The 11073-nt window shown below is 46.2% G+C and overlaps 1 protein-coding gene across 1 annotated transcript in view; it reads left to right on the forward strand.

Annotated features, from left to right (window-relative positions):
* Window positions 1–11073, forward strand: part of GNAQ (G protein subunit alpha q) — a 215548-nt gene that overhangs the window by 103646 nt on the left and 100829 nt on the right. The window contains exon 2 of the mRNA XM_019517425.1: window positions 5851–6005. Coding sequence (XP_019372970.1) covers window positions 5851–6005 — 155 coding nt within the window. The remainder of the gene's footprint in view (window positions 1–5850; window positions 6006–11073) is intronic.

Below are 11073 nucleotides of genomic sequence, written 5' to 3' on the forward strand. Positions count from 1 at the left end.
CCCCCCCCCCCGGCCTGTGTGACCCTGGGGCCCAAATAATTGCCCACCCCTGTACTAGTGTTCAGAAATGGAGTGGGAGGGACAGGAGAGGCTGGGATCACATGCCCCACATGTACAGCTGGCCAGGTGCTGCTCTGCACCCTCTGTGTCCAGCAGCAGCTCCTCCTCTCACTTCTGCTGCACCATGCCTTGCCATTGCTGGCATTCACATGGCAGTTTGGCTCCAAATTCCTGGAACTGGAGGCAGGGGGTGCAGAGCAGTACCTGGCCAGGCTGTGGGCACCAGCATGAGCAAGGCATGGGCTGCCCTGACATGAATAAGCAGGGTCAGCCCTGTGCAGAGTGCCAGGACTCCAGCTCCAGATCTGGCAGCTGGGAGCTGAAGCCAGAGCCTTGTGCATTGGGGTGGGAACCACCTGGCTGAAACTGCTTGTGCGGCACAGTGCAGCACAGGAGGATCAAAAGCAGGAGCTGCCATTGGAGGCAAGGGGCATAGAGCAGCACCCAGCTGTAGCTGCATCAGGAACAGCTCCAGCAGAAGCTGTGCGCGGGCTGGGACCTGGGCCAGTGGGAGCCCACCGCAGGCTGCCCCAATACAAGCAGACAGTGCGTGGCCCCATGTGGAGTGCCAAAGGAGCAGCCGCGGGCTGGATCTAGTCATCTGGCAGGCTGGATCTGGCCTGCAGGCTCGATCATGGCTAGCTCATCTGACACTCCTGGCTGATGTTTCATACACAGTTGGATTGGATAAAAACATAAGTTTTGTTTTAAAGAGGTTCCTAACTTGCTTCCCAAGAGCAATGTGACTTGGTTAATGAAATGCTGACTCTTGTTTATTTGCCAAATTTAGTGACTCATTGATTTGAGTAAGATGCCTGAGTTCAAGAAATATCAAGTATGTACCTTGGAGCTCACAGAATATGGATTCTGATAAACATGTAGCACTTACTCTCTCTAATATTTCTATGTCATACATTATTAATTGAAATAGTGAAAATATTTTTTTCTACTAAGCAAATTTTTCTTGTACTACATGCATGTTATGTATTACATGTATATTGAAGCATAAAAGTGTAACCTCCCCTTCCAGAATTTTTTATTTTCTTCCTCAACTGAATGGTTACCTTTGGAATTAGATGAACATTCTCTCTCCTTTTTCTGACTTCCTAGATATTACTGTAAGCTAGAAGAAATAGTTGGTTTAAGGATGCTTTTGTGACCAGGATACTGTATAACTACAACAATATTTATCCTTTTTCTGGCTGCATCATATCCACAGTGTAAGACATTACAGTAGTATAAAACAAAATGAAAAAAAATCTTTAAGAAACTATGTTGAAAAATCTAGTTTCTTTGACATAGGCTAGGAAGCCATTTTTAATGCTGTTATTGCCATATGAAAAGAATGCAACTAACTTAGATTAAAAAAAGATTAAAAAACAAATTTGAAAAATTGTGAAACTGTAAACTGTGCTATGAAGAATAAGCTTTTATAGTTAACATTAAAATGAAACATTTACTTTTATTGCAGTTTTTCAAACTGAAATCAGTGTGTCTGCCTGATTTCTGCTTGAATATAGAAAGAGTTGTAAGCATGGATTTATTCAAACAGTGAGTTTGAACTCTCCTGGAAGTTGTGACAGTAGAAAGATTTCATGGCCTACAGAAACAGTCTTGTTACAGTACTCTTGGCTTACTAGGGTATTTTAATAAGGACAGGGACACATGTCCCTGATTGGAATACAAATGGGATTGGAATAGAACTACTTGTCTCCTAGGTTTCTTAGGTTTTAGCTTGACCAAGTTCCTGGAGCCATACCACTGCTGTCCACAGTGTTCAGATCATTCTGCTCTGTTTTTCTCATCATTCTGCTATGTTCCTTCCTGATAGGTTTTGTATGTAGTAGAGGGACATTTGCAGCAAAGAATACTGCCAAAAGAGAAATCCCTCTGGATGTCCTGTAGTTAGAAGCCATTTCTGGGCATCGTGTGTGTGTGTGTGTGTGTGTGTGTGTGTGAGAGAGAGAGAGAGAGAGAGAGAGAGAGAGAGAGAGACTTTTTTCCTCAGTATCTAAATCTTGAACGTGTATTTTACTTGTAAGGTAAGGAAGTTTCTTGAACATGTATTTTACTTGTAAGGTAAGGAAGTTGTAAGATATAGTTGTTTAAAAAAGCAAAACACCTGATCATGAGAAAAATTGAAGTAGACAAGCATGATTTTATACTAGATGAGCATGCTCAGACATTTAGATCAAAGTATATGGAGTGAAGTACAATGGATTTTGTTCTTGTAGTTCCATTTATTGTGTTGATAATCCCTTAGACTTTACCTTTACGAAAATACTTGGATTTTTACCCTGTAATAGCTAACAGATGGTAAAAATTAAGGGTGGAATTCTGTTTCCTTTTGTGTGCCTAACATGCAGTTCTCTAGCTGCCTAAATGGTATTTTTGCATTTACATTTAGGTAGTGTTCCTGTTATTTCTGCTGTGTGGACACATAAGCACGTGCATGTATACTGATTGTGCACAGTAGGCTATGGGTTAGCTGGCTAATACATGGCTGTGTATGCTCACCTATGCTTTGTGGATGTGTAAGCATGTCACGTCAAGAAAGGCAGAATAGATTTTCATCTTATTCACTAACTAACTCAGAGATGCATAAGCTTCTGTAAGCAGCAGCTTACTTTATCACATACTGTGAAGGGACTGCAGAAAGCAGAGTTTCCAAATAGAAAGCAATAATTAGAATACAAAGGGTAGGGAAGGGCGGGGGAAAAACAAATGGGTACTGCTTAAGAGGCATAGTGGGTAAGAGAGAGAAAAAAAAAGCAGTTAACCCACTGAGTTTGTCAGGCCAGGCCTCTCTTGGTCTGCTATGTGTTACAATGTAAACCAGTACAGCTTGTTCCATGGTCAAGTTGTCAGTGACTAAACTGGCGCCTCCATCTGGGCTACCCTGGGTGAGGAGGGTGTGTAGATACCCAGCAAAACTAAAAACAAGACCTGTCAAAGGGTGGATGAGCTCCCTACAAACTAACAGCCATCCATACCTGGAGAGGAGATGGGCACTAAGGCTGTGCGAAGCTTTGGTACCTGATTTGATTCAGAGGAAATTTGGCAGCCAAATCTCTGAGTCTGAATCAAATTGGGAGACCCATTAATCTCTCCAAATTGATTTGGAGAGATACGGAGACTTGGCCATAGACCGTACAGGTAGGCACTAGGCAGTGCCGGCGGGAGCAGCCAGACGAGCCCCGGCTTGAGCCGACAGCCCTGGGGTAAGCTGCGGCTCATCTGGCTGCCCCCCTGCTGGGGTGAGACAGGCAGCGCTGGCAGCCCCAAGAGAAGCTGCGGGGGGCTGGAGGGAATGATTGAGAGCTGGGGGGAATTATTGGGGAGCTGGGAAAAGATTGGGAGCTAAGGGATTAAACTGGGGAATTGAACTGAGAGCCAGGGTGAATGATTGGGAGCTGGGGGAACAAACAGGGGCTTACCCCCAGCTCCTGGTTCCATTCCCCAGTTCCCGGTTTGATCCCCCAGTTCCCAATCATTTCCCCCAGCCCCCATGGCTTCTTGGGCTGCCTGCTCAAGCCGCAGCTCATCTGGCTGCTCCACCCCGCCGAGGCGAGGCAGGCAGTGCTGGCAGCCCCGGGAGAAGCTGCAGGAGCTTGGGAGAATGATCAGGGAGCTGGGGAATGATTGGCAGCTGGGGGGAATGAACCGTGAGCTGGGGGAAATGATCAGGGGCTGGGGGAACAAACAGGGGCTTCCCCCCAGTTCCCAGTTTGCTACCTCAGCTCCCCAATCTTTCCCCCCAACTCCTGCGGCCTCTCCCAGGGCTGCCAGTCTTTCCTGCCTCGCCGTGGAGCAGGTAGATGAGCCGTGGCTTGAGCCAGCAGCCGCGGGGGCTGGGGGAAAGATTGGGGAGCTGGGGGGAATGATCGGGGGCTGAGGGAATGAACAGAGGCTTCCCCTCAACTCCTGGTTTGATCCCCCAGCTCCCCAATCATTCCCCCAACTCCCCAGTTATTCCCCTCATCCCCCATAGCTTCTCTTGGGGCTGCCAGTGATGCCTGCCTTGCCCTGGCAAAGAGGCAGCCGGGGGAGCAGCCGGACTAGCCATTAATTCTCCCGGGGCTGCCGGCTCAAGCGAGGGCTCGTCCGGCTGCTCCCCCAGCTGCTCCTGCCTGCACTGCCTGCCTTTATAGTCTATGGCCGATTAAGATTCAGCACCAAATATAGATTGAATCTGGACAATGATTTAAATCACCAAATCGAATCGCTGCCCCACCAAATAGCCAAATCTGAAGTAAATACTTTCCGCTTCGCACAGGCCTAATGGGCACTGCCACTGAAAAATCACCAATGATGCAAGGCAGCTCAACTAACCTAGGAAGGTTACAGCATCTAAGGTGCCCCAACAGTCACAGCAACCTCAGGACTGACTTGATTTGACTAACCCATTGAGGGATATAGGGGTCATAAAAGCTAATCCAGGTAATGGGATAAGAATCCATAGTCTTCTTAAACCATAGTTAATGCCATGCAGTCTGTGAGATCATGTCTTGTTCTGCAGTTCCCATTCCAGTTGTTTCTAATTTTTTGTCTAAAAACAGGTAATTTGCGGCCAGCAATAGAATGTCCAAGGAGGTTAAAGTGCTCTGCCAGAGGCTTGTCTGTCTTTCTGGTACAGATGTCAGATTAGTGTTAATTTATTCTTACATATAGGGATTGCGCCATCTGTCCATAGCAGGGGCACTGTAAGCAGGTGATGCCATATAGGATGTTGGTAGAGGAGTAGGTGAATGAACCTCCGGTGTTATAATGTATTGTTTGGTCCATTGATGATGTGGTACATGTTGATGAGGAGACACAGCTGGCATCTGGGTCCAGATTAAGGTCTTGTGCCTTGGTGAGAATAAGAGTTAGGTAGTCAGTTGCTAGAGAAGACATTATTTATAACTAGGGGGTTGTCTGCAAGCCAGAATGTCCTTCCATGGCTTTCTTGAGATGGTCATCATTTTCCAGAAGGAGTTGGAGGTCATTAATGATTTGGCTTTGGTGTTAATGCTGGGGGCTGTAGGTCACAAGGAAAAGGATTTTGTTGTTTTTATCTTAGGGTTGGTATTGTAGCAGGTTGGAGCAAGGTCTGAGTCTGTTGATTTGAGTGGCTATGGTTTTAGAATTGTATTAAACGTACAGGAGTTCCTGCTGCAGATCTTTAATGTGTGCATCCTGATCTGTAGTATCAGACATAAAGTTGTGAAATAGAGCTTGGCTGTTGACAGTGAATCTAGTGGTGTGCTTAAGGATGAGAACTGCTGGCGTAGAGCTAACTAGCAGTTTGATTGGTTTCCGATATAGTGTGATGGTGATATGGCCATTGCAGACTTTCACAGTGGGACTGAGAAAGCTTACTAGATGTTTTGGGTAGGATTCTGGACACCTGGTCTAGTTGCTTGAAACTAAAAAAATACATTAGTCCACATTAAATGTATAGAAATCTGTATGTGGGTGAAAATTTGTCTTTTCCTTCTTCCCTAGGACTTTTTCCAATCACTTTCATTTTTCTTCAGCCCTCTCTACCTACCGTGTGATTTTTTTTCATCCAAGTACTGTGACTGCTTCTTTAGCTCCCAAGGTCCTTTCCTCTATCCCAAGATATTTGGATACCAAGGAAGCATTTACAGAATCTGATGAATCTTGAGTGGTTTTGTTAAAACTTATACATAGTAACAAAATAGCCGGTTTGTAAAGATCATTTTTATAACTAAATGCTCTGTATATGATGTGTCTACCAATACAGAAAATAGGGTGAAAGTTACTATTCTATTTGTTTTGAACTAGGGCCATGCACAGTTAGTTCGAGATGTTGATGTAGAGAAGGTGTCAACATTTGAGAATCCCTACGTAGATGCAATAAAGAGTTTATGGAATGACCCTGGAATCCAAGAGTGTTATGATAGACGACGGGAGTATCAGCTATCAGACTCAACTAAATAGTAAGTATATGGTGGGCATGGGTATCTCTGCACTTGCCTTCCTTTCCTTTCCTTCTAACTTAAATTCATTTAGTTTAGAATGACTTAGATACAGTATAAATGTGTATGAATATATGCAAGTCTAACACTGTAGGACTGGGATGTCTGACTTGGTTCCAGTAGTGTAACAAAGTGTTTTCACAACTCACTTCTGTTATAATTAAAAATACTGTGATGAGACTATTCCATTGAAATCTTTGGAAGTTGTATTATTTTTATTTAGTGTATTCATCCCCTTAAACACTTGTGAAAAGTCAGCATGTAACATACAGTTCTCAAACCTTAGTAAAAAAAGAGGACCTGCTTTAGATGTCCCTGTTAGGCCAAAAGTGCATGCAGAGGTGCAGTGGAAGCCAAGGTTTGAAATTTAGGACTTGAATTTTAATAGAGTTGATAAGAAGAGTCTTCCTTCACTTTGATTTCCATCTTCCTGGCTGTTCTGTTGCCTTCCTCAGCATAACAGATTTTTTTTCCCCCAAAGACATGACGAGGAAAGAGGGATATAAACTAGTACAGTGCATTTGGATATATAATATTTGTTACACTAACAAAAGGGAGACCAATTACTAAAAAGTGTTTGATGGCTAGTAGTGGGGTTAGCGTGTTGTAGTCATATTAGTTCAGGAAATGTCTAAGAGACATGGATTTTTTGTGGTATCTTTTATTGGGCCAGCTGTATAGAACCTTTTCCATTGGTGAGTCCTTTGTCATGCCAGAACACATGGTATTCTATCCCATTTGCCAGTGAACTGAAAAAATTATATATTGTTTAAACTAGGAAAACCCTAAATAAAATTTTGTGCGTTGTTCTCAAGATATAATTGCTGGGGAAAGTGCGCTTTTGGACTTCCACTATTGAGTATACTTGTATGTGCTGTTGCAGTACTGAGGTGCAGAGCCAGGTGAGGTAGACAAATTACACCCTTAACTTTGAACTTCTTTGACTTGTGGTTCTAAGTTAAACTCCATAACTACCTTTAACACTTTTAAAAGATGAATTGCTTTCCTTTTTTCAATGATAGCATAAAAAATAGAAATGGGAAATCTCATCATTATAAAGGGGAAGGAGGATCTGATATTACTTCAGATAAAGCTGGACTGACCCTCTTAACAAGCTTCTCTGTCGGCATCTACATGAGATGCTGACTGCACAGTAACCTGAGACTACTGCGCAATAGCGTCATGTGTCAGGAAGCATGATGTAACGCTACTGCGCCATAGTCTCTGTGCATTTGGCATCACAAGAAAACTTTGTTGGCGCTACTGCACAGTAACACGAGTTATTACTGTGCAGTCATTTAATACTTGTTTATACAACTACTAAAAGGCTGTGCAGTAACAACTGTGCAGTCAGCGTCTCATGTAGATGCAGCTTCTGTTTCTAAAAAAATAACTTGCCATGACAGCTCCTTAGAGTATTATTAACATAAAAAGTATGGAGTTTGTTATGAAGCCATAGCAGCAGCTTTCTGGTATGTTTCCTTAGAAAAGGCAATTACTTTGAATGCAAAATAGCTGATATTTAAAGTGTAAACATGTTGGCCTTTTTACAACATAAGTGTTTTTGTAAATTGGCTATTTATTTTTTAGAAGATGTTAGCACATATTATGGACTTTTCATGCTTCCAGGACTGTGTAGGCACTTTGCATTAGACGCTTGTTAGTTAAAATGCAAGAAATAAATTTTGACAACATAACCTAAAAACAAGGTTTCTCCCCTTCCTAGTGAGCACCCTCATCATAGGGCTACAGTCAGGCTGTTTACTTTCTGGTGTTGCTCTCTTGGCTGCCCAGAGCCCAGCTTCTTCAACAGGAGTAGAGATGCTCGTATACCATGCTAGTAAGGGCACTCTCCTGAGCAACTGGCTATGCTGGTTTAGGTGGGCCTGGCATCCAGATTTCCCACTATATTAAACAGGAGCAGGCAATTATTTTGGCCGGAGGGCCAGTTTTGGTGAGCTGTAGAGTTAGTCCTGGCCCTTGACAGTTGCCCCGCCCCCTGGTTGTCATATTGGGACTGAAAGTACCTCCCCCTCACCCCAGGCCTTTGCCGTCGGACGCCCCTCCCCTTGCCCCCTGGAAATACTCCTTTTGGGAGGGGAGGCTTGCCATCTTGGAACCAGAAAAAAAAACAAATCGTACATTAAAAGTCAAACACCTACTATAGCATATTTTAATTTTACTACAAAAAATATTTGTCATGATTTGTGTTTGCATATATATATAGAGGGGATTGCATAATAATTCAGAAATAAAGTCTTACTCTTGTATATTATGTGTGGGAAGTGTGAGATGTGGTTAGGGTGGTAGTATGTGTATGGTGAGGTGTGTATGGTGGGGTATGGGGAGGGGTGTGTATGGTGGGGGATGTGTATGATGAGGTGTGAGGACGTGTGTGTGTGGTAGGGTTTCGGGAGTATGAGTGGATGGTGGGATGTGGTGGTGTGTTTGTATGGGGGGTTATGAGGAGGTGTGTGTGGGGGAAGCATAGGGTATGTTGTGGGGTGTATATATGTTGGGGGTTGTGGGAGCTGGTTGTGGGGTGTGAGGTTTGTGGGGTGTGTGGAAGGGTGGGGGGTGTGTGGGGACCCCCAACCCACTCCCCCATATGGCACATAGCCCCTGCTGCCCCCGGGCAGGTGCTGGAGCCCTGTAGCATGTAGCTCTAGTCAGTATTGAACACTGTGCATGGGGTTGAGCAACACAGCCTGCCCAGCCCTCCTCTATTGCAGGGGCTCCACGTGGCGTGTGTGCAGCTCCCACAAGCTCCCACACTTGCATGGCACTGGGGGAAGTGCCGTGCTGGAGCCAACTGCCTTCCCTGCCACACAGGTCCCGGGACTCCGTGGAAAAGGGGGGAGCCGGGCTCCCTCCACTGCCAGCAGAGTCCCAAGACCTGCGCAGCAGGGACGGTGAAGGCAGCCAGCTCCAGCATGGGGCTGGATAAAGGTGGGCTGAGCAGGCTGCACTCCTCACCCCCACACACAGAATTGGTTGGCCCCGGCCCTCCACTTCCCTACCTGAAGCCCAGAGCAAGCGGAATGCTAGCAAAGTCCCCCAGAGGTGGCTGCAGTAGCAGCAGCCTCACACAGAAGCTGCTGCTGCCTGGTCTGGGTCCTTAGGCCCATGAGGGTGGGAGCGAAGCATTATATGTTATGTTGGGGGATGTATATGTGGATATCTCGCTCCCACCCTCATGGGCAGAAGGGCTGGGCAGGGTACAATTTGTTGGTGGGTGTCTGCGGGCCAGATGAAAGTGCCTGGTGGGCTGGATCTGGCCCAGAGGCTGTATTTTGCCCTCCCCGATATAGAAGATACTACTCAATGCTATCAGTAGTAGGCATCTGTATCACAAAACAATAGAATTACATCAGATGACACATCAGCTTGCTGAATGTAATTCTTGCATAGGCATGTCAATAGGTCTGGGCCATGCTCAGTGGTCTCCTAATGGACTGGAGACCTAGGTAGACTGTTTAGGTGCTTTCCAGTTCTGGTCTGATTTTTTAACAGAACTGAGGTGGGAGCAAGGTAGTAGCTTGAACATGTGCAAAATCCTAAATCTAGGAGCCCCCATGGCTCACCAAAAGCATCCGGGAATGTCTTCTAGCTAAAAGGGAGGCGTACACCCAATGGAAGGGAAGGGCCATCACCAGGGAGGACTATACTGCGGTTGCTCGGGGATGCAGGGGCGCAATCAGGAAGGCAAGTCGGAGATGGAACTGGGACAAGCTACCCGGATCAAGGACAACAAGACATCCTTTTTTAAATACATAGGGGGCAAAATGAAGGTACCAGGTAACATGGGGCCCCTGCAAGACACGCTTGGAAATTTGGTCGTCACACCAGACAGCAAAGCTAACATATTTAACGACTTCTTTGCCTCCATTTTCCTGAGCTGGGACTGGATCAGCCCCCGTACTGGGCACCCTTCAGGCCCCAGGGGAGGAGCACCTAGGCCAAGGGTCAGTGAGGATCTAGTCAGGGAACTTCTGGAGGGACTGGGTGTATTTAAATCAGCTGGTCAGGACAATCTCCACCCCAGAGTGTTGAGGGAATTGGCTGAGGTCATTGCAGGACCCCTGGAATGGCTTTACGAGCACTTGTAGTGCTCTGGTGTGGTGCCAGAGGACTGGAAGAGGGCCAACGTGGTTCCCATCTTCAAAAAAGGGAGGAAGGAGGACCCAGGAAACTATAGGCCAGTTAGTCTTACCACGATCCTGGGTAAGCTTTTTGAGAGAATTTTTCTGGCACATGTCCACGAGGGGCCAGCAGGGGAGATTATGCTTAGGGGCAACCAACACGGGTTCATTAGAGGCAGGTCCTGTCAGACCAACCCGGTGGCCTACTACGACCAGGTCACCAAATCCTTAGATGTAGGGGTAGCAGTGGATTTAGTCTTTCTGGACTTTTGGAAGGCCTTCGACACCGTATCTCAACCCGTTCTCAGTCAAATGGGTTGCCAACTGGCCGGAGGGCAGCACCAAGAGAGTGGTAGTGGATGGGTCATTTTCGACCTGGAGGGATGTGGGCAGTGGGATTCCGCAGGACTCAGTCCTCAGGCCCGCACTGTTCAACATCTTCATCAGTGACTTGGGAGAGGGGGTAAAAAGCACCCTGTTCAAATTTGCTAATGACACTAAGATGTGGGGGGATGTGGGCATGCTAGAAGGAAAGAGTAGGCTGCAGTCAGACCTAGACAGGTTACAGGGGTGGGCAGATGAGAATAGGATGGGATTCAACACTGACAAGTGCAAGGTGATACACCTGGGGAGGAACAACCGGCACCATACTTACAGGCTGGGGAACTCCCTTCTCGTCAGTGCAGAGGCAGAAAAGGATCTTGGAGTCATCATTGATGCCAAGATGAACATGGGCCGGCAGCGTGGGGATGCAGTCAGGAAGGCCAACCACACCTTGTCATGCATCCACAGATGCATCTCAAGCAGGTCCAAGGATGTGATCCTCCCCCTCTATGTGGCACTGATCAGGCCACAGCTGGAGTACTGCATCCAGTTCTGGGCGCCGC

This window comes from Gavialis gangeticus, unplaced genomic scaffold (genome assembly GCF_001723915.1).
Source record: "Gavialis gangeticus isolate Ggan-Ray unplaced genomic scaffold, GavGan_comp1, whole genome shotgun sequence".
NCBI classification, from domain to species: Eukaryota; Metazoa; Chordata; order Crocodylia; family Gavialidae; genus Gavialis; species Gavialis gangeticus.